We start from the raw sequence: 25,777 nt of genomic DNA on the forward strand, positions 1-25,777 counted from the left end.
TAAGTGTGAAGGTATCCCCTGGAACAGGAGTTACAGACAGTTGTGAGCTGCCATTTGGGTACTGGTGCTGGGAATTGAACCTGGGTCCTCTGGAAGAGCAGCCAGTGCTTCAAAACGCTGAACCATCTCTTCCAGACCCCAAAACTGATTTTCAAAAATGTGATTTTTTTTTTTTTTTTGGTTTTTCGAGACAGGGTTTCTCTGTGGTTTTGGAGCCTGTCCTGGAACTAGCTCTTGTAGACCAGGCTGGTCTCGAACTCACAGAGATCCGCCTGCCTCTGCCCAAAAATGTGATTTTTAAAGATAGATTGTTTAGGAGCCCAGGCTGGCCTGGAACTCGGTATGTAGTCAAAGATGACTTTAAACTTCTGAACCTCACCGTCTCTACGTTCCAAGGGCTGGGTACACAGGTGTGTGTACCTCGGAGGTCTTAAAACACTGATGATGGGTGATGTTGGCTCATGCCTTTAATCCCAGTACTCGGGAGGCAGAGGCCGGCAGAGCGAGTTCGAGGACAGCCAGACTGTCAAACAGAGACACCCAATCTGGAAAAACCAAAACCATACACACATACAAAACACAGCCCCCCCCCCCCAACAAACCACCAAACAAACACTGATTAGCGGCATCAAGGAGGTTCAGGGGCTAAAAGCATTGCCACCAAGGCTGACGACCACAGTTCAATCCCTGGGGCTCACGCGGTGGACAACGGAACTCCCGAAGGAGTCCTCCGACCCCGGCGCGCACGCTCTACCACGCTCCCACCTCCCGGTCCACACACGAATTAAAAAAATTCTTAATAAGTTGAATCGGCGAGTGCGAGCAGCAGCAATCATGACCGCCACCTTATCGATCACCAAGATTAGAAAAAAACCACCACTCGGGTCACGGCCCTCTTCTCACTTTAGGGCAGCCGGCTTTAACCGAGGATCTCCGAGCGGCCGACTCGAAGTGCCGCGCTAGCCCCCACGGTTGACTTCCGGGTCTCGTTGGTAACCATTTCCTGTTTTGTAACGGTGCATGATGGGATAAAGAGTCGGCTTTCCCGGAGTCGACTGCGAGCGTCGGGCCGACATAGGACTCCATTTCCCGTGATACCTAGCAGCGGCCACTTAACCCAGGAGCGGGAGGCCGGTTCCGGTTGCATCAGCGTGGGCTCCGGGCGAGATGAGGCTGTTCGTGAGCGAGGGCTCCCCGGGGAGCCTGCCGGTGCTGGCTGCGGCCGCGAGGGCCCGGGGCCGAGCGGAGCTGCTCATCAGCCCCGTAGGCCCCGAAGGTACTCGAGTTGCTACTGTGGGCGGAGGGTGTGGGGGGCGTGTATCTCAGTTGTCTGCCAAATCCCAGTGCCAGTCCCCCAATCACTCTGCATTACTTTTGATCACTCCATTCTCCTTTCTTTCCTTGATCTCTCTTTCAAAGTTACTTAATTGTCCTCACTAGACTCTTCCCTTGTTTTTAGCCTAGTTGATCCTGCCTCACTCCGCTGTCTTAAACCTTCCTTCCCACCTGTCATGCAACTCCCTCCAGCGCGTTCACGCATGATAACCTCCAACCACCCCTTTGTCCTGTCGTTTTTTTCGGGAACCCCTCCCTCCTCTTCTAGGACATCAATGCAGACACATGCATACCCGGCCCTTTGAATTTTACCTCTTCTTTTTTTTTTTTTTTTTTTTTTTGGTTTTTCGAGACAGGGTTTCTCTGTGGTTTTGGAGCCTGTCCTGGAACTAGCTCTGGTAGACCAGGCTGGTCTCGAACTCACAGAGATCCACCTGCCTCTGCCTCCCGAGTGCTGGGATTAAAGGCGTGCGCCACCACCGCCCAGCAATTTTACCTCTTCTTATTCCCAGCAAATTTTGGGGCGACTTTTTACGCGTTCTCTTGTCGCATCGTCTCAGGTCTCAGTGCTGGCTCTTGCTGAGGCGCTCACTGCTCGTATCCACTGCCTCCTCTGTGTTGGCTCCACCTGTTGTTTCCAACTGGCAGTCTCGACTGAACACTTGCTGGCCTCTCCAAACTCCAGACCCACCCCCCTTTTAGTGTTGCTATGGAAACTGCGTCCCCCTCCCGCCCCGTGCAGTGTAAAATTGTCAGATAATTTCTTTTCTTACCCCTGTTCATTCATTTTCCTCTGTCTCAAGAGTGTGTGGTGCCGTTCCTGACCCGGCCTAAGGTCCCTGTCTTGCAGCTGGATAGTGGCAACTACCTCTTCTCCACCAGTGCAATCTGCCGGTCAGTATTGGTTCTTGGTGTGGGGAGGTGGCTGGATCATAGCCGACCTCACTGACCTTTTTGTGCCCTTATTTGGAAACACTTTCTCTGAGGGTTCATACATGAACTACACAAAAGGAACCCTTCAGTTTTAACTTGTGTTCTCTCCGTGGGCAGATACTTTTTTCTATTATCTGGCTGGGAACAAGATGACCTTACCAACCAGTGGCTGGAGTGGGAAGCCACGGAGCTGCAGGTAGGATTCATGCACCAGGGAGGGCAGGCAGCCTTTCTTTTGTACGAACATCCTGACCCATGTTCCCTGTGTTGTAGCCAGTTTTGTCTGCTGCCCTGCACTGTTTAGTGGTTCAAGGCAAGAAAGGGGAAGAGGTGCTTGGCCCGCTTCGGAGAGCCCTGTCTCATATCGATCACAGCTTGAGTCGCCAGTCCTGTCCTTTCCTGGCAGGGGTGAGTTGGTCTTGATATGTGGTTTGTGGAAGCCTGACAGTGTAGGACTTAGAGGGAAGATGGTATTCAGACCCCCACGACCAGTTATTAGCAGTATAACCATGACATATCACTTAACTCTTTAATTTATCCTTACTGTTTTTTCCAAACAAGGTTTCTTTGTGTATCCCTGGCTGTCCCAGATGGAATTTGATCTGTAGATCAGGCTGATCTGGAACTCAGAGAATCTGCCTGTCTTGCCTCCCAAGTGCTGGGATTAAAACCTTGCTCAACTAATCTTTGATTTTTTTTTCTTCACTTGTAAAATGGAAGTAATTCTGTTTCCTTGTGTAGAATTACTGTGAGGGCAGTGTCAGAAGACATGGGTCATCTCACCTAGTACTCGGCCGTGGATGGTAAACACAGGTGTGGTGGCGCAGACCTGTACTCTTAGCCCTGGGGAGGTAGAAGCAGGAGGATCAGAAGTTCAGAGTCATCCTTGGCTACATAGGTTCAAGACCTGCTAGAACTATGTGAGACCTTATTTAATTAAATAAACCAGTTATAAAGGTACATTCCGTTAATTCCAGCACTTGATATAAAGCTGGATGTGGTGGCTCATGCCCTTATTCCAGCACTTTGAGGCAAAGGCAGGCAGATCTCTGCAAGTAAGTATAAGGTCAGCCTAGTCTACATTGGTCTACATGTCCATGTTTCAAAAAACAAAACCACACACTTTCGCGATTACCACTGGAAATACACGAGTGCTTCAACTGTGTCCTTTTCTCTTTTTCCTCTCTAGGACACAGAATCTGTGGCTGACATTGTTTTGTGGGGAGCACTATATCCATTACTGCAAGACCCAGCATACCTCCCTGGTGAGAATTGTCTTGTTTTGTTTTGTTTTTTTCAGACTGGGTTTCTCTGTAGCTTTGGAGCCTGTCCTAGAAATCTCTTGTAGACCAGGCTGCCCTCAAACTCACAGAGATCCGCCAGCCTCTACCTCCTGAGTGCTGGGATTAAAAGCATGCGCCACCGCTACCCGACCCTGGTGAGAATTGTACATGTCACTTCATCCCAACCCCAGGCGCTTGGTACAGGGCTCTAGAACAGTTGGGTACTGAGTATTCACTTTAAGGTACAGTTTAGAGCTGGGCGGTGGTGGCACGCCTTTAATCCCAGCACTTGGGAGGCAGAGGCAGGCGGATCTCTGTGAGTTCGAGACCAGCCTGGTCTACAAGAGCTAGTTCCAGGACAGGCTCCAAAACCACAGAGAAACCCTGTCTCGAAAAACCAAAAAAAAAAAAAAAAAAAAAAAAAAAGGTACAGTTTAGAATGTGGCCAAGGGCGCTGGGGAAGGTGCCTGGAGAAATTTCCAAAGTACAGGAGCTCTACTCCTGCCTGCCCAATCTTGATCCTGTTCTTCCTTTTTTGCTCTACCTACAGAGGAATTGGGTGCCCTTCAAAGCTGGTTCCAGACCCTGAGCACCCAGGAGCCATGTCAGCGAGCTGCGGAGACTGTGCTGAAACAGCAGGGTGTCCTGGCTCTGCGACCCTACCTCCAGAAGCAGCCCCAGCCCCGCCCTCCTGAGGGGAGGGCTGTCAGCAATGAGCCTGAGGTTTGAAACAGGGCAGGGGCTCCCAGAGCCTTAGGGCCTGGGGTAGGAGCTGGCTAGGAGGCGGACATTGATTGTGGCCATCTTTAGTAGTTAGAGAGCAAGGTAGGTTTTCTACCTTGGTGGCCCCTCATGTGGCACCGGGTTCTGTTCATTCGTAGGAGGAGGAGCTAGCTACCCTGTCTGAGGAAGACATCGCCATGGCTGTGACCGCTTGGGAAAAGGGTCTGGGAAGCTTGCCCCCACTTCAGCCCCAGCAGCACCCAGTGTGAGTAGACATCGGGAATGGGGTTTGGGGTCATAGCTGGAAATCGTTGTGGGGTGACAGCAGCCCCCTCTTTGCTCAGGGAATGTCGATCCCAGTAGTCTGACCGCAAACTTCATTGTGTAGGAAATGACACTGAACTCTTTATTTTATCCCGAGTGCTGGAACAACAGAAGTGAATGAAGCTAGGTCTCTCTTAGAAAGTGCTACTGCCGGGTGGTGGTGGCGCAGGCCTTTAATCCCCGTGCTCGGGAGGCAGAGGCAGGCGGATCTCTTGTAAGTTTGAGGCCTGTTGGGTCTACAGAGCAAGTTTCAGGACAGGCTTCAAAACTCCAGAGACCCTGCCATGATTAAACAAACAAACAAAAAGTGTTCCTAGTTGAGGAAGCATCAGGATGGCTTGGTGGGTGAAGCACTTTGCACAAACCTGCTGACCTGAGTTCAACTCCCAGAACTCACAGAAAGGTGGAAGGAGAACCTCCAGATGTGTGCTGTGGTGTTCCTGCTCTGCTCAAAAATAGTGGTTTTTACTTTTTTTTTCTTTCAAATGTATCTGTTTTCTTTTCTGTGTCTGACTGGTTTTTTTTTTTTGTTTTGATTTTTTGGTTTTTCTTTTTTTTTTCTTTTTTTCTTTTTTTTGGTTTTTCGAGACAGGGTTTCTCTGTGGTTTTGGAGCCTGTCCTGGAACTAGCTCTTGTAGACCAGGTTGGTCTCGAACTCACAGAAATCCGCCTGCCTCTGCCTTCCGAGTGCTGGGATTAAAGGCGTGCGCCACCACTGCCCGGCCTGTGTCTGACTGTTTTGACTGTATGTATGCCACATGCATGGTTCCTGTGGAGGTCAGAAGAGGGCGTCTGATATCTGGAGCTGCAGTTAGAGATAGTTCTGAGCCACAGTGTCGGTGCTGGGAATTAAACCCAGGTCCTGAGAGAAAACGCTCTTAACCCCTCACCTATCTCTCTACCCCTCATCCCTTTTTTTTTTAATATTTATTTATTTATTATGTATACAATATTCTGTCTGTGTGTATGCCTGAAGGCCAGAAGAGGGCACCAGACCTCATTACAGATGTTTGTGAGCCAACATGTGGTTGCTGGGAATTGAACTCAGGACCTTTGGAAGAGCAGGCAATGCTCTTACCCTCTGAGCCATCTCTCCAGCCCCCCTCATCCCCTTTTGAGACTGGCCTGGGACTCACAGTGTGGACCACACTGGTCTGGAACTCACAGAGCTCTGTGTCTGCCTAGTGTTAAAGATGTGTGCCACCATGTCTGCCAAGAGATAAACGTTTTTACATGTTTGTACTGGCTAATGTGTTTAAATGCCTAAACAGAAGAGAAGTCAGTTAGCATTGGCCTAACCTGTAATCCCAGCTACTTGGGAGAGGGAGGCAGGAGGAGACTAGCTTGGGCAGCTTAGTTAGACCTTGTCCTGAAAGGTAAGACGAGGGCTGGGAGCCACATGTGCTGTCATGTGCAGGTTAGTCCTAGCAGGCAAGGGAACCAGGAAGTTAGGCCAGCCTTTGCTATATGTGATTCTATAGTTAAGAAAACATCCACTAGTCAAACAGAAAGGTCCAAGGTTAGACCTTCCAGTACTGGTTAGCTTCTTGGGAACACAGAATGACACGCAGACATATCCCAGGGAAGTTTGCGCCCGAGAGTGAGCTAAGGTCATGAGAGCGGAAGGAGCTGTTGGAATGGGGCATGTGCAGTTCCCAAGCAGGGCAGGAAGCTTGCTGGCTGAGCAGGGCCTTACGAGCAGCTCTAGGATGATAGTTCTGTGGATCCCTGTGGGAAGGACTGACCTGAGGCACTAGGTTTAGTCTGCCAGTGTTCTGTACACTTGCGCTTTTGTGATACTGCATCTCTGCTGTGGACTAGACTCTTCTTTTTCATCAGGTTGCCTGTGGCTGGAGAAAGGAATGTGCTCATCACAAGCGCCCTCCCTTACGTCAACAATGTCCCCCATCTTGGAAACATCATTGGCTGTGTGCTCAGTGCTGATGTCTTTGCAAGGTGGAGCCAGTTGCTGGAGGAGAGTTTACTAGAGGGAGGGGTGGGTTGGGTCCTAAGGGAATAGGATGGAGGGCACTGGAGGAGCGCCCATAACCACCGTGTCTCCTTCTAGGTACTCTCGCCTCCGCCAGTGGAACACCCTCTATCTGTGTGGTACAGATGAGTATGGTACGGCAACGGAGACCAAGGCTATGGAAGAGGGGCTAACCCCACAGCAAATCTGTGACAAGTACCATGCCATCCACGCTGACATCTACCGCTGGTTTAATATCTCATTCGATACTTTTGGTCGCACCACCACTCCACAGCAGACCAAGTAGGTTCCTGATAGTGAGGCAGAACAGACTGAGAGCTGAGACTAGGGGTAGTGAGAAAACCTCGGAGACAGGACCAGGGTGGCAGACTAGGGACCACTCACACTAGCCCCAAGTACAAACATGAAAGACTGACTGAGCTGGTGTTGGTCAACCCTCCTGAGCTTGGGTTTTCAGCGTTGCCCTGGTCTGTACCCTGGGTGATTTTCAGGCCTCAAGAAGGTCCCTTGTTGCCGGGCGATGGTGGCGCACGCCTTTAATCCCAGCACTTGGGAGGCAGAGGAGGCGGATCTCTGTGAGTTTGAGACCAGCCTGGTCTACAGAGCTAGTTCCAGGACAGGCTCCAAAGCCACAGAGAAACCCTGTCTTGAAAAACAAAACAGGGAGCTGGAGAGATGGCTCAGCGGTTAAGAGCATTGCCTGTTCTTCCAAAGGTCCTGAGTTCAATTCCCAGCAACCACATGGTGGCTCACAACCATCTGTAATGAGGTCTGGTGCCCTCTTCTGGCCTGCAGGCATACACACAGACAGAACATTGTATACATAATAAATAAATAAATATAAAAAAATTAAAAAAAAAAAAAAAAAAAAGAAGGTCCCTTGTTTACAGAACCCAAACAGAGACTGGGGCCTAAAAGAACACCCAGGAAGGGAAGAGAAAGGACTTATTTGCCGCCCATCTAGTGCTTCCCTTCCCTTGGCTGCCTAGAAGTCTTTTTAAGACAGGGTCTCACTGTGTAGCCTAAGCAGGTCGCAAACTGTGGCTATCCTTTTGCCTCAGATTTGCAAAGGTTGGGATTATAGGTGTTTGCTACCAAGTCCAATTTTGGGTCTTTAAAATGATTCCTGCCTCCCCTGGTGGTGATGGCGCACACCTTTAGTCCCAGCACTCAGAAGGCAGAGGCAGGCAGATGTCTGTGAGTTTGAGGCCAGCCTGGACTACAGAGCTAGTTCCAGGACTGGCTCCAAACTGACAGAAAAATTCTGTCTCAGGGGGGGAAAAACAACCCAAAAACCCAGTCCTTGCCTAAGTATATTTATAGCACTTAAATCCATTCTTCCTCTGCCTGGTAAAGTCCTCACGGAAGCTGCAGACAGATGGACCGTATGGTGCTGAGTACAGAAGACTAGGCTGGGGGTGGTCACCCGCTGTAATCATAGCATTGAGAGGCGGAGACAGAGGATCAGGGTTAGTATGGTGGTCAGTGTTGGCTGTGTGAGACCTGCCTCAAAACCGAATGAAACCAAAACAGAGTGAGGAGACTACGGGCAGTTGGAGAATCATGAGAGCATCTGGGCTCGTCCAGTAGGCTCTCATTGGGAATAGGTGACCTTCATCCTAGGAGGCCTTCTGCCTGATGAGTTTGGGTCTCTGGTTAGAGCAGCAAAGGAAGGCAGGTTGAGGGGTGGCAGTCCACACTCCTGGTTCTTTCTCATCCCTTGCTGACCTGGCTAGAATCACCCAGGACATCTTCCAGAGGCTGCTGACCCGGGGATTTGTGCTGCAAGATACTGTGGAGCAGCTGCGCTGTGAGCAGTGTGCACGGTTCCTGGCTGACCGCTTTGTGGAGGGTGTGTGTCCCTTCTGTGGCTATGAAGAGGCCCGAGGTGACCAGTGCGACAAGTGTGGCAAGCTCATCAATGCCATTGAACTCAAGGTAAGAGGAAGATCTCAAGGGAGCCCAGAGGAAACACCTGTTAATCTCTTGAGCAAAACAGGGAAAGGATACTCGGTTTTGTTCTTCTGTGGGGGCTGTGGGTTCTGATGGGCAGGCTCCTCCTCACTGCCATTGGAGCTGTGGGCTCTGATGGGCACACCAACTATTAAAGGACACTGTCCATTCACAATTTTTATTTATTTTGAATCAGGGTTTCACTTTGTAGTCTGGCTGGCATGGGACTTTCATTATATATTATACTGGTCTGGAACTCGCTGAACTCCACTGCTTCTGCCTCCCAAGTACTGGCATTAAAAGTGTGTGCCACCATGCCTGGCTTGGATTTTAATGTTTAGTATCTAAGGTCTTATGCTAATTCCTTTGTGGGCAGTTAATGTATGGTTGCATGGTGCTAGAACATCGGCAGGTTGGCTTTAGCTTAAGGGTAATTTAGATCAGTGCTATTTTTTTTTTTTTTTTTTTTGGTTTTTCGAGACAGGGTTTCTTTGTGGTTTTGGAGCCTGTCCTGGAACTAGCTCTTGTAGACCAGGCTGGTCTCGAACTCATAGAGATCCGCCTGCCTCTGCCTCCCGAGTGCTGGGATTAAAGGCGTGCGCCACCACCGCCCGGCAGATCAGTGCTAATTTAGATGATTCTTTCTCTTTTTTTTTCTTTTTGAGACAGGGTTTCTCTATGTAGCTCTGGCTGTCTTAGAACTCTGTGTAGTCCAGGCTGGCCTCCAGGAACGCACCTGCTTTTGGCTCACAAGTGCTGAGATTAACAGCATGCATCACCACACCTGGCAGATTATTCTTTTTTTTCATGAATACTTTTGATGTCTAGTCTAAGTTTGCTCGCTTGTTAATTTACTTATTAGTTATTTAATAAATGTTTTTGAGTCCTTTTAATAGGCCAATTACAGACTGGGAATGAGAAATGGACAAGACAGGCTTTTATCTCACATGGGGACATTGAGGAAGTTTAGACATTACTCTAGTTGAGTGGGTTGCTGCTGTGTGGAAAACTGATGGGACGAACCAAAGAGGAGTGAGGAGAAAGCTCTAGAAGCTCAAATGCAAAAAGATGGTGTTAGATTAGTTTCTATTAGGTCACTAGTACAGAGAAATGGGGGAGATAATAGCTTTGGGGTATGTCTTAGAGGACGAGTGCTGGAGAGTCAGATAAGGGTGACTAGTTGTTCGCTTGTGTTGGAGGTGTAGATCAGTGGTAGGATACTTGGCCAGCGTGAGTGAGAGCCTGGTTTTGAGCCCTAGTAACACGTAAGGGAAGATGGGGACTTGGGTAGATGGTGGTGCCATCTGTGACACAGGCACGATTAAGAGAATGAGGTGTGGAGCTGAGTGCAGCAGTACTGTTTGCTTTCGCTAAGCTGAGGTGCCCATAGATGTCTTAAAAGGCAGTTGGAATAGATGTGGGCTTCAGAAGAGAGATCATGAAACCGTTACTGTGTCTCATCTTCAGAACCTCAGATCAGGGTTGGCAGGATGGCTGAGCAGGTAAAAGCATTTGCTGCCGAGCCTGGCAGCACAGAACCCATATGGTGGGAAGGAAAACTGTCCTCTGATCTCCATGGGCTCACACTCACATACAAGATAAATATATCAAACATAGCAGCCCCCCTTAGATCAGCCGTGCAGGGTGGCACTTACCTGCAGTCCCAGCCCTCAGGAGACGGATACAAGGGGATCTGGAGTTTGAGGTCAGCCTTCGAGAGACCCTGTCTCAAAAACAGTAAAGAGCTGGGTATGCCTTCAGTCCAAGCCCTTGTGGGGCAAGGGCCGGTGAGTCTCTGGATGTAGACCAGATGCAGCCAGTCTACATACTGAGAGCCACCGCTCGCACTCACTAGCGTCATTTCCCAGTGTCTGTGTGGTCATTTTCTACTCTATAATTAAGTACTTCTTGCCATTTGGCTTTATAAAGGCCCATGCTTGTGCCCCAGGCACGCCCCCTTTCCTTTCCTGGTTGTGACCTGGGAGAGGAGCTGTTTATCTTGCACGTTTTCCCTTGCACAGCTAAGTACAGTGCAGTGCTCTGCAGCTGCCCTCGGCTGAGAACGCTTATTACTCTGGGGAGTGAGGGCAGAGACCCGAGTGGCTGCGGTATGCAGACACACCTCTCCGGCACTCCGTGCCCCTCAGCCTGCCTGCACAGTTCCCCTCCCCACCTGCTCCCACCAGGATTACTTCTCTTTACAGAAACCTCAGTGCAAAGTCTGCCGGTCGTGCCCTGTGGTGAGGTCCTCTCAGCACCTGTTTCTGGACTTACCTAAGGTGAGTCAGTCTTTCCCTCAGTCTGCTCTTGAGGAGTCTTCAGCCTCCTCTCCCTGCCTCAGCCCCACACTGACAGCCAACTACTTTTAGGTGGTTTCGTTTCAGATTTTTAATTTAGTTTAGTTCTTTTGTTGTTTCGATTTTGTATTATGCCGTGTGTGTAGATGCCCAAGGAAGACAGTAGAGGGAATCAGATCTCCTGAAGCTGGAGTTAGTTTAGCTGTGAACCACCCAGTGTGGGTGTTGGGAACTGAACTTGGGTCCTCTGAAGAGTATTTTTATTTCTAGTTAACATTTTCTACAGCCGGGGAACAGAGCTTGTAGTGGAGTTCAAGTCACTGTGTTCGGCCGGACGGTGGTGGCGCACACCTTTAATCCCAGCACTCTGGAGGCAGAGGCAGGCGGATCTCTGTGAGTTCAAGACCAGCCTGGTCTACAGAGCTAGTTCCAGGACAGGCTCCAAAGCCACAGAGAAACCCTGTCTCGAAAAACAAAACAACAACAACAACAAAAAAACCCAAGTCACTGTGCTCAACAACTGGTATTGGGGAAAATGACAGTGACTGAGTGTGGTAACCGCATGCTGCCAGTCGCTAAGGCGAAGCAGGGGATCCGGGCTGCAGGGACTTACAGCCAGTCTTCGCTACACATACTAAGATTGTATTTCAGAAAGCAATAAACTAGCAGATTATTGTGATGAGACAGACTGCTTTCCCAGCAGGGTGCCATTATAGCTCAGGAGGGACTTAGACTCTCGCTATTTAGCTGCAGATGATCTTGAACTCCCTCTACCTTCCAAGTACCCGGTTACAGACAGACATACAACCAGGTCTAGCTGTTTCATGTGCTTTTCATATTCTAAGTTAAAAAAAAAAATACTTTATTTTTTATGTTTTCTTTTCAAGACAGGGTCTCACTGTGTCGCTACACTAAAGTCATGCCCCACTACACCTGGCTAATATTCTAAATTTTTTTAATTAATTAATTATGTATCCAGTGTTCTGCTTTCATGTATGCTGCACACTAGGAGAGGGCACCAGATGTCATTATAGATTGTTATGAGCCACCCTGGGGTTGCTGGAAATTGAGCCCAGAACCTCTGGAAGAGCAGCCAGTGCTCTTAACCACTGAGCCATCTCTCCAACCCCCATATTCTAATTTTTTTGTTGTTGTTTTGTTTTGTTTCTTGAGACAGAGTTTCTCTGTAGCTTTGGAGCCTGTCCTGGAAGTTGCTCTGTAGACCAGGCTGGCCTTGACCTCACAGAGATCCTCCTGCCTCTGCCTCCCAAGTGCTGGTATTAAAGGTGTGTGCCACCACCGCCCGGCTAATATTTTTCTTTTTTAAAAATGTTTTTATTTTATGTGTGCGGGAGTTTGGCAGCGTGTGTGCCTGTGCAGTACATGTGTAGTGGTTCTCAACATGTGGGGTGCGGCCCTTTAAGGGGGTCGACCAGTCCTTTTACAGGGTGGCTAAATCATCTCATATCCTGCATACCAGGTATTTATATTACAGTTCATAACAGTAGCAAAATCACATTTGTGAATTATGATGTAGCAATGAAATAATTTTATTGTTGGGGTCACCACAACATGAGGAACTGTATTAAAAGGTCACAGCATTAGGAAGGTTGAAAGCCACTGCCTTAGAGAAACTGAAATGGAATTAGATAGTTATAAGCTGCCATGTGGGTCCTGGGGGCCAAAGCCAAGGCCTCTGCAAAAGCAGTAAGTGCTGTTAACCACTGAGCATCTCTCCAGCCCCCAACCTCATTGTCTTGATGGTCTTATAATACTTCATTGTGTAGATACACTTCAAACACCGTATTTAGTTATCTAAACTGCGGGGGTTAGTTTTCTTTAATGTTTCAACTTTCTTTAAAACTTAAAAGCATGATTACATCATTTCCCCTTCCCTTTCCTCCCTCCAACTGCTCCCTCTCAAGTCTATGGCTCTTCTTTGTTTTTGATACATAAATATATATATATTTCATTACATAAATATACAACCCGTTGAGTCCATTTAGTTTTGCTTGTATGTAATGACTTCAGAACTAACCATTTGGGAATTAATGTTTTTACAACATTGAGTCATTTTGGAGGTTACGTATTTGTAATTCCAACAGTAGAAAACAAGTAGAGGAATTAGGATTTCAAGTCCAACTTTACCTACATATTTGAAACTAGATCAGTGAGATCCTGTCTTGAAAAAACACAAAATGTTTAGAGAGATGGTTCACTGGGTAAAGACACCTGCCACCTTTCCCTGATACCACATAGTAGAAGAAAAGAACCGACTCTGACTCTGGCCTCCACATGTTAGCTTGCGCATGCAAGCTTGCACACACACACACACATAATGAAATACAGAAAGATGCTGGGCATGGTGGTGTACACCTATAACCCAACACTTGGCAGGTATATGCTAGAGGGTTGTGTGTTTGTGGCCAGTGTAGGGGACAGATTGAGTTCAAGACCAGGCTAAATAATAAGACTTTGTCCCAAAACATCCAAGGACTTGGTACTGGAAACACAGCTTAGCCTTTAAGAACACTGACTGGGGGCTGGAGAGATGGCTCAGAGGTTAAGAGCACTGACTGGGGGCTGGAGAGATGGCTCAGAGGTTAAGAGCACTGACTGGGGGCTGGAGAGATGGCTCAGAGGTTAAGAGCACTGACTGGGGGCTGGAGAGATGGCTCAGAGGTTAAGAGCACTGGCTGGGGGCTGGAGAGATGGCTCAGAGGTTAAGAGCACTGACTGGGGGCTGGAGAGATGGCTCAGAGGTTAAGAGCACTGGCTGGGGGCTGGAGAGATGGCTCAGAGGTTAAGAGCACTGGCTGGGGGCTGGAGAGATGGCTCAGAGGTTAAGAGCACTGGCTGGGGGCTGGAGAGATGGCTCAGAGGTTAAGAGCACTGACTGGGGGCTGGAGAGATGGCTCAGAGGTTAAGAGCACTGGCTGGGGGCTGGAGAGATGGCTCAGAGGTTAAGAGCACTGGCTGCTCTTCCAGAGGACCAGCATCTACATTGTAGTTCACTAACCTGTAACTTCAGGCCCAAGGGATCTAAGGTCCTATCGTGGCTTCTCTAACATGATAACATGGACATACCTTCAAGCAGAGTTTCCATATTCATAGAATAGAAACTTAAAAAAAAAGAAAACCAATAAAAATCATAAAATCTTGAAATAATCTATCTCAGTTTAGAGTATGTGCCTGTCATTCCCCAGTTCCTGACCTTCAGCCCAGTTCTCTCCCCTCTGCTTCCTGAGCAACCGCGTGAAGAAAGCACATGCCACCGGACTCAGTTTAATTTCAATGTAGTTTTGTGTTCCCAGACAATATGTATACATCTATAGACTTAAATGAATCATTTTGTCAAATAAATTTGTTAATTTCCTAGATGTCCCTGAAGTCATGAATTTTAGTTATATTACCAGCTATTCCACAACATCGGCACTCATGCCCCGTGTCTGAGATCGTCCTGTTGCCCCGTTTTTGTCTTAGCTTGAAAAGCGGCTGGAGGACTGGCTGGGGAAGACCTTGCCTGACAGTGACTGGACGCCCAACGCCCGGTTTATTATTCGTTCTTGGCTTCGAGATGGCCTCAAGCCACGATGCATAACCAGAGACCTCAAATGGGGAACCCCTGTGCCTTTGGAAGGTTTCGAGGACAAGGTAAATACGCCTCATCCTTTAGTCGTGACCTAAGATGCTCAGCCTTGGCTGGTGCTGTTGACCTCACATGGGGAACTTTGGAAGTTCCTGTGCCTTTGGAAGGTTTTGAGGACAAGGTAAATACCTAAGATGCTCAGCCTCGGCTGATGCTGTTGACTTTGGTTCATTCTTGTTGGTTTCCCTCCAGGTATTTTATGTCTGGTTTGATGCCACTATTGGCTACCTGTCCATCACAGCCAACTATACAGACCAGTGGGAGAGATGGTGGAAGAATCCAGAACAAGTAAGCAGGCCTTAGCCTGTCTGTGGGGACAGGGTGTGGAAGAGGGTGGGAAGTTGCAGGCAGTCTCCTCCAATGTATTCTCCTAGGTGGACCTTTACCAGTTCATGGCCAAAGACAATGTTCCCTTCCATGGCTTAGTCTTCCCGTGTTCAGCCCTAGGCGCTGAGGACAACTACACCTTAGTCAAGAACCTCATTGCCACAGGTGAGTTCCCTGGCAGAGCACGAGGAGGGTGCTAGGGAAGAGCCTGAGCGGGACTGGGTCTCAAGTTAGGTCTTGAGATGAAATAGGAAGTAATTAAAGCATGAGGATTCATCCAAAAGAGAGAAAACAGAACTTGAAAGCAAAGATACAAAGCTAAAACTATTATAAACAAAGAGAAAAAAAGGCCAGAATGGGAGCATGGAACTCCATGCCCTTGTCAGGTCTTCAAGAGAGGTGTTTTTGGACACTCAGCATTGAGAGAAAGGGGAAGCGGCAGTGAGGGAGGGAAGGGTGTGATTTGAATCCTTGTGTTTTGTCCAGAGTACCTGAATTATGAGGATGGGAAATTCTCTAAGAGCCGGGGGGTAGGAGTGTTTGGAGACATGGCCCAGGATACAGGGATCCCTGCTGATATCTGGCGCTTCTATCTGCTCTACATTCGGCCGGAGGGCCAGGACAGTGCCTTCTCCTGGACAGACATGATGATTAAAAACAATTCTGAGCTGCTGAACAACCTGGGCAACTTCATCAACAGGTAGGAAGGATCCAGTGGAGAGGTGCACACTAACGGGGGCAGCTGATAGAAAGGCAGTGGGGAAAGCTGGTCCTGTGGGTTAGGATGGCTGGAGGTAGGTGCCTTGGCAGAGTTGGTCAGCAAGTGAATCTTTGTGAGTTATATTGTGTTTGTCTGTCAAATTCAGAGCTCTGAATTTCATCCTCTACACACAAGCACGCACGCATGCATGCACACACGCATGCAGATATGCACATGTGCCCCCCCCATGACTTGAGACTCTTCAGAGTTCTGGACCTTTAACTGGGCCCTTAAACACATTTAGCAGTCTTCATTAGACTATTTGTTAGCTTATAACATAACACACTTCAATTTGGTAATTCTAGATATTTACTTCTAAAAATATAATTGCTTAATTCATTTCTTCATTGAATCACTTTTTTTTTTTTTTTAGTTTTTCGAGACAGGGTTTCTCCGGTTTTGGAGCCTGTCCTGGAACTAGCTCTTGTAGACCAGGCTGGTCTCGAACTCACAGAGATCCGCCTGCCTCTGCCTCCCGAGTGCTGGGATTAAAGGCGTGCGCCACCACCGCCCGGCTGAATCACATTTTTTTAAGACAGGGTTTCTCTGTGTAACAGTCTTAGCTGTCCTAGAACTCGCTCTGTAGACCAGGCTGGCTTTGCCTGCTTCTGCCTCCCGAGTGTATGTGCCACCACTCCCTGACTCCAGAATCACATTCTTAGGAGAGGGAGAGGAAAATGTAGGATTTAAGCTTTACTTCCAGTTTGAGAACCCAGGGATGCCACAAGAAAGCAGTGTTTTGGTTTTTTGACATATATGCACTGTTTGTGCGTTGGGTGCTATTGACACACTGCAGTGAACACGAGTGTGCAAACTGAGTCAGTTCTTCCTCCACCGTGCTGACTCCAGGGATTGAACTCAGGTCATCGGGCTTGGTTGGCAGCGTTTCTCTGCTGAGCCATCTGCCTGAGCATGAAGAGTTATGGAAGTGGGATGATGTTTCCCTAAGGAACTGGGCAGTAACTCTGTCTTTTCTCTCCCCCACCTCAAGAGCTGGCATGTTTGTGTCTAAGTTTTTTGGGGGTTGTGTGCCTGAGATGGTGCTTACGCACGATGACAAACGCCTGCTGGCCCACATCTCCTGGGAGCTCCAGCACTACCACCAGCTGCTGGAAAAGGTTCGGTAAGTAACTTGCAACAGTCACACAGTCACAACCACTGCTGTGGTTGACAGTCCCATGTACTTGCCGCCTCCCTTCCCAGGATCCGGGATGCCTTGCGCAGTATCCTTACCATATCTCGACATGGCAACCAATACATTCAAGTGAATGAGCCCTGGAAACGGATTAAAGGAGATGAGGTGGACAGGTGTGTTCAGGAGCTATGGCTGGCTAAAGGAATTAAGTGACATGCTGTGTCTTCTTGGTGACTTTATCTCTTTTTCCTCAGGCAGCGGGCGGGCACGGTGACAGGTGTGGCAGTGAACATAGCAGCCTTGCTGTCTGTCATGCTGCAGCCTTACATGCCCACAGTGAGCGCCACCATCCAGACCCAGCTCCAGCTTCCCCTCCCAGCCTGCCGCATCCTTGTCACCAGCTTCATCTGTACCTTACCAGCAGGTCACCGGATAGGCACAGTAGGTCTCCTTAATGTTAGCAGAGCTGGCTAATTCAAATTCTTATTTTTATGGGGCTGCCTTTGGGGTGAGGTCAGAGACCTAACCGTTCCTGGCTTTGAGGTGTGGGGGTTCTGCAGCTGTTCTCAGAATCCCTCTGCAATTCTGCACTTGGGCTTCTCATAGAAGGTTCTTGTATCGGCTTGTGAGTACAGTGCTATCATATACCCTTATGCTATTCATGGCAGAAGTCAGAAGTGGCACGGTGTAGAAACAGTTGAAGATGACGCCATTTCCTGACACTAACCCTGTCTCTTCTGTATTATCATCCACTTTCCACTCCACTGAAGCGCTGGCCCTTCACGGGCACTGCTGCCTTTTGTGAACCCTTGAAGCTGTTGGGCATCTGCCCAGTGTAAAGCATCTGCGATCGCTAAGTGTCAGGAAGGGTGGGGCAGTGGAGGGTATCAGAGACTGATTCTGACGTGTCTCCACAGGTCAGTCCTTTGTTCCAGAAACTGGAAAATGACCAGATTGAAAATCTGAGGCAGCGCTTTGGAGGAGGCCAGGTGAGCAAGCTGGACTGTGCCCTCCCCGGGCAGGCACGGCAGTGCCACCATAATACCCCCGAGGCCGTCCTCTGGCCTCTCCTCCCACCTTTGGCCTGGCAGCCTCCTCACTTGAATTTTCCTTTCCTGTCTTAGCTAGAAGAGTCCTCGGAGTTAAAGGTAACCATTTCCTCTGAGCTGTTAGTCAGACTGGACGCCAGAGGAAGTTATAGCAGCAAGTAATAACTCTCCTGCTCTTCTCCAGGCTAAAGTGCCCCCCAAGTCAGCAGCTGCGGAGGCGGTTCCCACAGCTGGGCCTCAGCAGATACAGATGCTGATGGATGAAGTGACCAAACAGGTTGGAGCTTATGACCTGAGCAGGGCTGGAGGTGACCAATCCTGCAGGTCCTCCCTGGCCTCACCTCCCATCCCTCTCTTAGGGCAACATCGTCCGAGAACTGAAAGCACAAAAGGCAGACAAGAACCAGGTTGCCGCAGAAGTGACTAAGCTCTTGGATCTAAAGAAACAGTTGGCTTTGGCTGAGGGGAAACCCATTGAAAGTCCTAAAGGCAAGAAGAAAAAGTGAGAAGACGCGTTCTTAGGAAGTCCTTTACTGGGTACGGACAGTAATAAAGAATGTACAATATCTACATGTACACAGGCTGAGACCCTTCGTTCTTCCGACTCGGGCCACACCCAGTCGGGGAAGGATGGTGCCAATTGTTCATGCTTGGTGCAGATTTACCATGCGGTCGATCAGAGCCCGGCGAGTGGCTTCTACCTCCCTGGTCAGGCGCTCGATTTCCCGCTTGAGCTGCTCATTCTCTTCAGCTAGCTGGGCCACTTTCCTCTCATTCTCCTGTTCTCTCTCCTTCATGCGTTGCTTCCCACCCCGGGCTGGGCACTGACCACTCTGTTTCCGTTTCCTAGTTCTTCCTTGATCTTCCTCTTCCTCCTGAGCCATAGAGCTCTGACTGGAATCTGGAGAGCGAGGACTCTGGGAGGAGCTTGTGACCTCTGCTGGTCCCGGCTCCTCAGTCAGCCAAGCTAGGGATGCGGGGTCAAGAGTAGTGAAGGTTTTTGACTCCTCCTTTAAGGAATTAAAGGGAGTGGATATTAGTTGTGGAGAGGCATACATACTCCCCAGTTTTGTGGATCTTTTGAAAGAGGCCAGACTCAAACTCACTAAACTTAGGCTGGCCATTGAAGCAATCCTCTCGCCTCCTCTTGGCAAGTACCAGGATTACAGGTGTGCACCGCCATTCCTGCTTGCCCATCTCCAGACCAGCACTCGCACTCACCTCTTCGTTTCCAGCGGATGAGATATAGGGACCCCCATTTTCATCTGAGGACAGCACCTCCTGCAGATCCTCATACCAGGCTTCCAGCTCCCAGCTGGACACTGTGTCCAAGGTGAAAGGCAGGGACTCAGCTGCCATGTCTGTAGTTGGACTGGGTTCTAGAAAAGGACATACAGGGTAAAGGTTCTACTCTCCACAGTTGGTAAACTCATGCCTGTTTTAACACTTAGGATTTAAAATTTACTAATTTTGTGGGTCAGTTAGGGGCCTGGGCTGCCAATCATTGAAAGCCACATTGGCAGGGGGCAGGGATGGAAAGCCATTGCCTACAAGTTCTCTGACCTCCACATGAATACCATTGCATACACACGGGCACACAATATAAATGAATGTAGTAGGAACCGGGAAATGGCCAAGTACCTGTCACCAACAAAGCCTAATAATCGAGGAGGTTTGATTCCACCAAGTCACCTAATACAGGAAAGAACTGACTCCTCAAAAGTTGTCCAGCCCTTCACATGCACACCATGGCCAGCACCCCCACAACACAAAAATAAATGTAATTAAAAACAAAACACAAGAGCTGTAGAGATGGCTCAGTGGTTGAGGGCACTGACTGTTCTTCCAGAGGACCTGAGTTCCATTCTCAGCACCCACATGGTGCTCACAACTGTCTCTAATGGGATCTGATAGCCTCTTGGCATAAAGGTGTACATGCAGATAGAGCACTAATATCCAAAACTAAAACCGCCAGGCCGTGGTGTTTAATCCCAGCACTCAGAAAGCAGAGGCAGCAGGATCTCTGCGTTTGAGTCTACAGAATGATTCAAGTCACAGAACAGCCAGGGCTACACAGAGAAACCCGGTCTTAAAAAACCAAAATAATTAAACCAAAAATCAATAAATATAAATAAAATATTGTGTAGTAACCTTTCCATTATTTTGTTTCTATAAAGTTTTATGTGTACGCATGTGGTCACATGAGTGCAGTGCTGCAGTGTCGGGGGTCGGGGGAGGCCACCTGATGGGGATACTGGAGACCCAGCTTGGGCCACCGGAAAAGCAAGTGTGCTTAACTAATGAGTTTTCTCCCCAGCCTCTATTTCCATTTTTCTTCTTTGTTTTGGTTTTTCATTATTTTTTTTTTGTTGTTGTGCTGGGAACTGAAGCAGAGCCTCTTATATATGCAGATATAACATACTACCAGGACTAAAGAAAACATGCAGTACATTTTTGTGTGTCATCTTGGAGATCAGTCAAACCTAGTGCCTCACACACAAATACTGAACTATACCCCAGTCCAGCCTGAACACACCTTCAGGTCTGTTCACCTTATTGTCTGTATCTATGTGTGTGTGTGTGTGAGTGCCTGCATGTATGTGTGCTGTGTGCCTGGTGACATGGAGGCCAGAACAGGGAATGGGTTCCCTGGCAAGTAGACTCAGAGTGTTTTAAACTACCATGTGGGATCTGGGAGCTGAACCCAGCTCCTCTGCAAGAACAGCAAGTGCTCTTAACCACTGAGCCATCTCCTCCTAAGAACATACTTTTTATTGAGATACAGGGTCTAACTATAGCTAGCTCAGGCTGGCCTTGAACTCATGATCCTTTTGCCTCTGCCTCTCAAGTTCTGAGGTTACAGGTATAAGGCATTACGCTTGGCTAGGCATATATATTCTTATGGGATTTGAGTAAAAGCATTCAACTCACTTGGGAACACCGCTGGTGAATTCCAGGAATAATGACTAAGCCACTTGTGTCCCTTTCTCATGTGTGGGGAAGCTTGAGCAAAAGGTCCTTGGGGTTTTGATGTGGAATACCCCCTTCATATGCTATCTATGTATGTATGTTTTATTACCATTGGTTAATAAATAAGCTGATTTGGCCTATAGCCAGGCAGAATATAGCTAGGTGGGAAATCCAAGCAGAGGAGAAAGAAGGTGGAGTCAGGGAGACACCAGCAGCTGCTGGGAAGCAAGATGTGAGGTAACAAGCCACGAGCCTTGTGATAGATTACAGAATAACAGAAATGGGTTAACGGAAGTTCTAAGAGCTAGTTAATAATAAGCTTGAGCGAACAGGCCAAATAGTTTGTAATATTAAGCCTCAGAGTGGTTATTTGGGAACTGGTGGGTGGGAGAGAAACCCAGTCCCAACCTTGGTGTGGACTGAACTGGAAAGACAAACCTATTGCCATTGCTGAGGCTGGATGTGGAGCCAGCTTTCAACCGGGAAGTGCTCTAAAATAATGCTAGGGGTCAGAGACAGCCACGGTCTGACAGTAAAAACGTGTGCAGATCACACCTAACTACTGCCCCAGCAAAGCAGCCCTAAGCAGCATTGGGAGTTGACTTTGAGAAGGGGTTGGTTAAGTTTACCTATTTTCAGGTATGGTGATGTATGAAGATACACTTCCTTCTGGAACACTGCAAAGAACAAAGATAAATGTTTACTGTTTGAAAGGGAAGAATCAGGTTCTCTACCTCCAGCCTCGGACCCTTCTCTAATTCCCTTTTCCCCCCTTTTTTCCTTGGTTTTTCTAAGCAGGGCTTCTCTGTGTAGCTCTGGAGACCAGACTAGTTTTTTCTTGTATTACACACACACACACACACACACACACACACACCCCTGACAAGGACAGGCAAGCTTGATTATTTTTAGTTGCTGACATTTGTAGTCCTGATTACATAATAGCAAAGTTCTAGCCAACTAAGCTTTTTCTAAATTCAAGATGGACCTCAGATGTGCCAGAGGGAGGACTCAACTCCAGGGAGGGGAGAAACAGGGCACTTGCTGCAAACGCCCCGCTCCATTCTCACGCTGGCAGCCTCTGGTCTAGGCCCATTCAGGCATAAGTTCTGCTGTCTCCTCATTATCTTCTTTTGAATGTCTGGGAGGCATTACAGTTAACACAATGTCCTACTGGGCTTTCCTTTCAAGTTCGAATGGTTCTAAGTGGCAACTCTAGTTGCTTAAAGCCAAAAAAAAAAAAAAACAAAACCAATCTCCTTGCTTCCTCCTCTCACACTCCACAACTCAGTCTAAAGCACCGGCAACTTTAATACATTCTTTTTTGTTTGTTTGTTTTTTGTCTTTTCAAGACATGGTTTCACTCTGTAAAAGTACTAGCTGACCAGGCTGGCCTCGAACTCACAGAAATCCACCTGCCTCTGCCTCCGGTATGCTGGGATTAAAGGCATGCGCCACCACCTCCCAGCTAATATATTCTTTTTAAGGACCTAAAGCCTAAGTATTTCTATTACATTATTTTCAAATGGAAATCAATTTATCACCCCCCTCCAAGCCTCCTTCAAGAGAGTTCCCGTAGCCGGGTGGTGGTGGCGCACGCCTTTAATCCCAGCACTCGGGAGGCAGAGGCAGGCGGATTTCTGGGAGTTCGAGGCCAGCCTGGTCTACAAGAGCTAGTTCTGGGATCGGCACCAAAGCTAAAGAGAAACCCTGTCTCAACACCCCCCCCCCCAAAAAAAAAAAAAAAAAAAGAGAGAGAGAGTTCCCGTTTACTGCTTTTCAAGACAGGGTCTCACTATGTAGCCGTGGCTGTCCTGGAATCCAGTATGTAGACCCAAGCTGGCCTCCAACTCACAGAGATTTGATTGCCTCTGCCTCCTGAGTGCTGGAATTAAAGGCCTGTGCCATTATGCTCTAATAAAATTTCCTATTTGTGTTTTGTTTGTTTGATTTTCAAGAGAGGGTTTCTCTGTGTAGCAGTAGTCCTAGCTGCCCTGAAACTAGCCTTTGCAGACCAGGCTGGTCTCAAACTCACAGAGATCCGCCTGCCTCTGCCTCCCGAGTGCTGGGATTAAAGGCATGCGCCACCACTGCCCAGCTGAGAACTCCCATTTCTTTCTTTTTTTTTGGGGGGGGGGGGTTTCGAGACAGGGTTTCTCTGTGGTTTTGGAGCCTGTCCTGGAACTAGCTCTTGTAGACCAGGCTGGTCTCGAACTCACAGAGATCCGCCTGCCTCTGCCTCCCGAGTGCTGGGATTAAAGGCGTGCGCCACCACCGCCCGGCAGAACTCCCATTTCTATTGTCTTTTATTACTTTATTTTCACAGCTAAAGGTTGGCCATAAGAGTCCTCTATATAGCAGGCAAGCAGTCTACCACTGAGCCACACCCCCAACTCTTTCCTTTTGTATTCGTTTATTTTGAGGATTCACTATATAGCCCTGGCTGGCCCCAAACTCAAGAGATATGCCTGCCCCTGCCTCTCTGAGCGTTGGAACTAAATACACGTGCGCTCTGATACCTCCAGTGGCTTCCTGTGTTATGACTGTTGAAGACTAACATTCTGAGACCCTTCAAGGCTCTACACGATCTACCACCCTATCTCACATTCACTCCAGTGCAGCCCACTGTCCTGTTCTACCAGGTGTGCTCTGGCTGCTCCTTCTGGAAAGCTCTTCCAGTTTATCTGCATGGCACATGCTTGCCTTCTGGGGGTCTTTCACTTGCAATCCCAGTGAGGGATTTCTTACACGAACAAAGCTTCAGTCACAGTCCTGAGCACTCTATTCTCTGCTTTTGGTTTTTCCCATGGTGCTTTAGCTTTCTGCAGAAATATAAGCTGTTGAGAGCAGTTTTACCTTTTGCTCCTAATATATTCTGGGTCCTCAAATGCTTGGCACATAGTAGGTGCTTATTAAGCATTTGTTAGGCATGAATACGAGGGGGGGGACACCACTCCCCCAATTTCCCTTAAAGAGGAGGATTAAGCCCAGAGGCAGAGACGGAGCTGCCTATCTCTGGGGACTGAAGATGCAATATTGCCCCGAGTGTTTCTCTGCAGGGCAGTCCTCTGGGGGAAACTCCCTTGGTCTTCCAGTGTGTGGGACCTGGTTTTCATCAGCAGCGGAGCCCCAGGCCAGAGGGTGCAGAGACAAACAGCGGGCCGGCCTGATGCAATGGTTACAGAGATTAGATAGGAGACAGGGCCGAGGAAAGAGGCAGAAATAACCCCGGGAGAAGCACAAGACCCTGGAGAGATCCCAAATAATTCCCACAGTTAAAGAGGTCCAGGCTGCTCTCTTCTTCAGGAACCTCTGGGGGGCGGGAGGGAAGGGGAAAACCCATCCATGCTCCTCCCACCAGCACCCCCACACGCAAAGGTCTGTAAATCTCTAGGGTTCTCTTCAACTTTAGGGTCAGCAACTAAAGTGGCCATGCTGGCCCCTGAGGCGCTATAAAGTTGGGGGTAATGAAGCCGTTGGAGAAGAGGTAGAAACGGTCAGAGTCCCCTATATGGGGGTGTGTCCTGCTGCTCCACCTTCCCCTGGATAGGCCTAAGATGGCCCGAAGTTCGCCATATAGAGAATAAAGTTCTCGAGGGCAACCGGAGGCCCTTTGCCTAAGGGCACAGAGCACAGACCAACTCGAGACGGGGAACGGTGATGCAATCGCCCAAAGGCAGAGGGGCCTGAAGGCACCGCTCCTGAATCAGGGATTCCCCGCCTTCACCCCTCCCTCCGTCTACAAGCTCACTGTGGAAGGGGTGGGGCTACATCCGCAAGAGCAGTCGGCCCCAACTTTATGGAATCGCTATGTGGGCGAGGACGGGAAGGTAAGGGGTAGACGGGGGTCAGTACTCGCCTCTCTCCTCAGGTTCCGGCTTTTATTTTGGCTGTGTCGCGGCCACCCGTTCATCTTCAACATGATATGATTGACGCGTTAGACTCGAGCAACTGACCTCCGGAGCACAGAGCGAAGCTCTTTTACGTTGACCTTCCCCTCCTCTTAGGGGCAGGGTCCAAGAGCCTACCAATCAGAAAGCGGCACGCTGGCACTGGCTCCGCCTCTCTCCTCACGTCCGCCACTCCGGAGTCCCACGGCCCCGCCCCCATCGCGCCCTCTGGCTGGAGAACCTACGTTGTCTCGGACCCGGAAGTGGCTTTGGGTCACGAGGCTCCGCGGAGGAGGTGAGTGAGTCATGCGCGCGCTCGCGCGCGCGCGCGGAGGAAAGTGTGGCGAGGGAGGGGGATGACGGGGGGCGGGGATGATGCAATGTTTGGCAACCGGTGACTGCGCGCGCACGCGCAGGGGCCATCGATGGTGGTGGGAGGTGCGGGGGGTGGGGGAGAGAGGGAAGAGGGCGGAGCGCCAGCTCCCCGTAGCCAACGGCCCCAACGGCTGTCCTTCCTGAACTTGTCTGCCCAGGAGCGGCTGGTCTGCCCACCTCCCATCACCTCCAATTTACTCCTCCATAAAGACTCCCATTTCCCCGGCCCCTCCCAGCTAATGGGCACCGAGGCCCTTGAACCTCTTAAAGTTTCCATTGGTCCCACCTGGATTGACATCTCGAATCTTTTTTAAAAGGGATCTCACCTCTTTTAACCTTCTAACGCTTCCCAAAGGCTGAGGTACTGGCATTTCCTTGGTAGTCTACCCGCTTTTCTCAGAAGAGCACCTTTGACGTTTGTTTCTGAGTCGTCCATTGCATGCCAGAACTCAAGTTCTTTGTAGCGTGCACCCGGTTCCCACCCGCTTCTTATCCCACCCCTGCTCTCTGCGATGCTCTTATTCTCTTCACTAAGACCAATACCCACCCTTTTCCTTCTCCCAGACCGCAAGTCCTGTGACTCCCTGCTGAGCAGCTGGCCTCTAGGAGTTTGGGGTCATGACCTATAGTAGAGACCCGGGCATGCATGCACTTGAGCACATGACTGCCCTGGACCAGGTTATCAGAGGGAACACAGATTCTACCTTAATTTGCCCATTTGTAAATTAACAAGAGGTAAAGGTGAAAAGAGCGCTGTGGAGGCAACTTGAACAAAACTAAAAAC

General features: G+C 49.1%; 3 protein-coding genes across 4 annotated transcripts; 1 reads left to right on the plus strand and 2 right to left on the minus strand.

Moving 5' to 3' along the window:
- Positions 1-1,107: 1,107 nt before the first annotated feature.
- Positions 1,108-18,351, plus strand: Mars1 (methionyl-tRNA synthetase 1). 2 transcript variants are annotated; one of them, XM_057757640.1, is made up of 22 exons: positions 1,108-1,276; positions 2,139-2,229; positions 2,386-2,464; positions 2,542-2,676; positions 3,458-3,533; positions 4,102-4,274; positions 4,433-4,539; positions 6,438-6,554; positions 6,667-6,870; positions 8,325-8,526; positions 10,746-10,820; positions 14,322-14,492; positions 14,680-14,775; positions 14,862-14,979; positions 15,301-15,514; positions 16,566-16,697; positions 16,778-16,882; positions 16,964-17,150; positions 17,627-17,698; positions 17,834-17,857; positions 17,943-18,035; positions 18,118-18,351. In XM_057757640.1, exons 1-22 carry the CDS (start codon positions 1,168-1,170, stop codon positions 18,262-18,264), a joined length of 2,727 nt encoding a protein of 908 aa, XP_057613623.1. In that variant the 5' UTR covers positions 1,108-1,167; the 3' UTR covers positions 18,265-18,351. The 2 variants fall into 2 exon arrangements, with proteins under 2 accessions (XP_057613623.1, XP_057613624.1); XM_057757641.1 differs by lacking the exon at positions 17,834-17,857.
- Positions 18,265-19,117, minus strand: Ddit3 (DNA damage inducible transcript 3). The gene is made up of 2 exons (XM_057757642.1): positions 18,980-19,117; positions 18,265-18,768 (listed from the first exon to the last, which is right to left on the minus strand). The coding sequence occupies exons 1-2, from the start codon at positions 19,115-19,117 to the stop codon at positions 18,403-18,405; spliced, it is 504 nt and encodes a 167-aa protein (XP_057613625.1). The 3' UTR covers positions 18,265-18,402.
- On the minus strand, positions 19,048-24,664 carry LOC130866310 (DDIT3 upstream open reading frame protein). The gene is made up of 3 exons (XM_057757643.1): positions 24,588-24,664; positions 21,358-21,405; positions 19,048-19,137 (listed from the first exon to the last, which is right to left on the minus strand). Exons 1-2 carry the CDS (start codon positions 24,648-24,650, stop codon positions 21,364-21,366), a joined length of 105 nt encoding a protein of 34 aa, XP_057613626.1. The 5' UTR covers positions 24,651-24,664; the 3' UTR covers positions 19,048-19,137; positions 21,358-21,363.
- Positions 24,665-25,777: the final 1,113 nt, after the last annotated feature.

Source organism: Chionomys nivalis, chromosome 25 (genome assembly GCF_950005125.1).
Source record: "Chionomys nivalis chromosome 25, mChiNiv1.1, whole genome shotgun sequence".
NCBI classification, from domain to species: Eukaryota; Metazoa; Chordata; class Mammalia; order Rodentia; family Cricetidae; genus Chionomys; species Chionomys nivalis.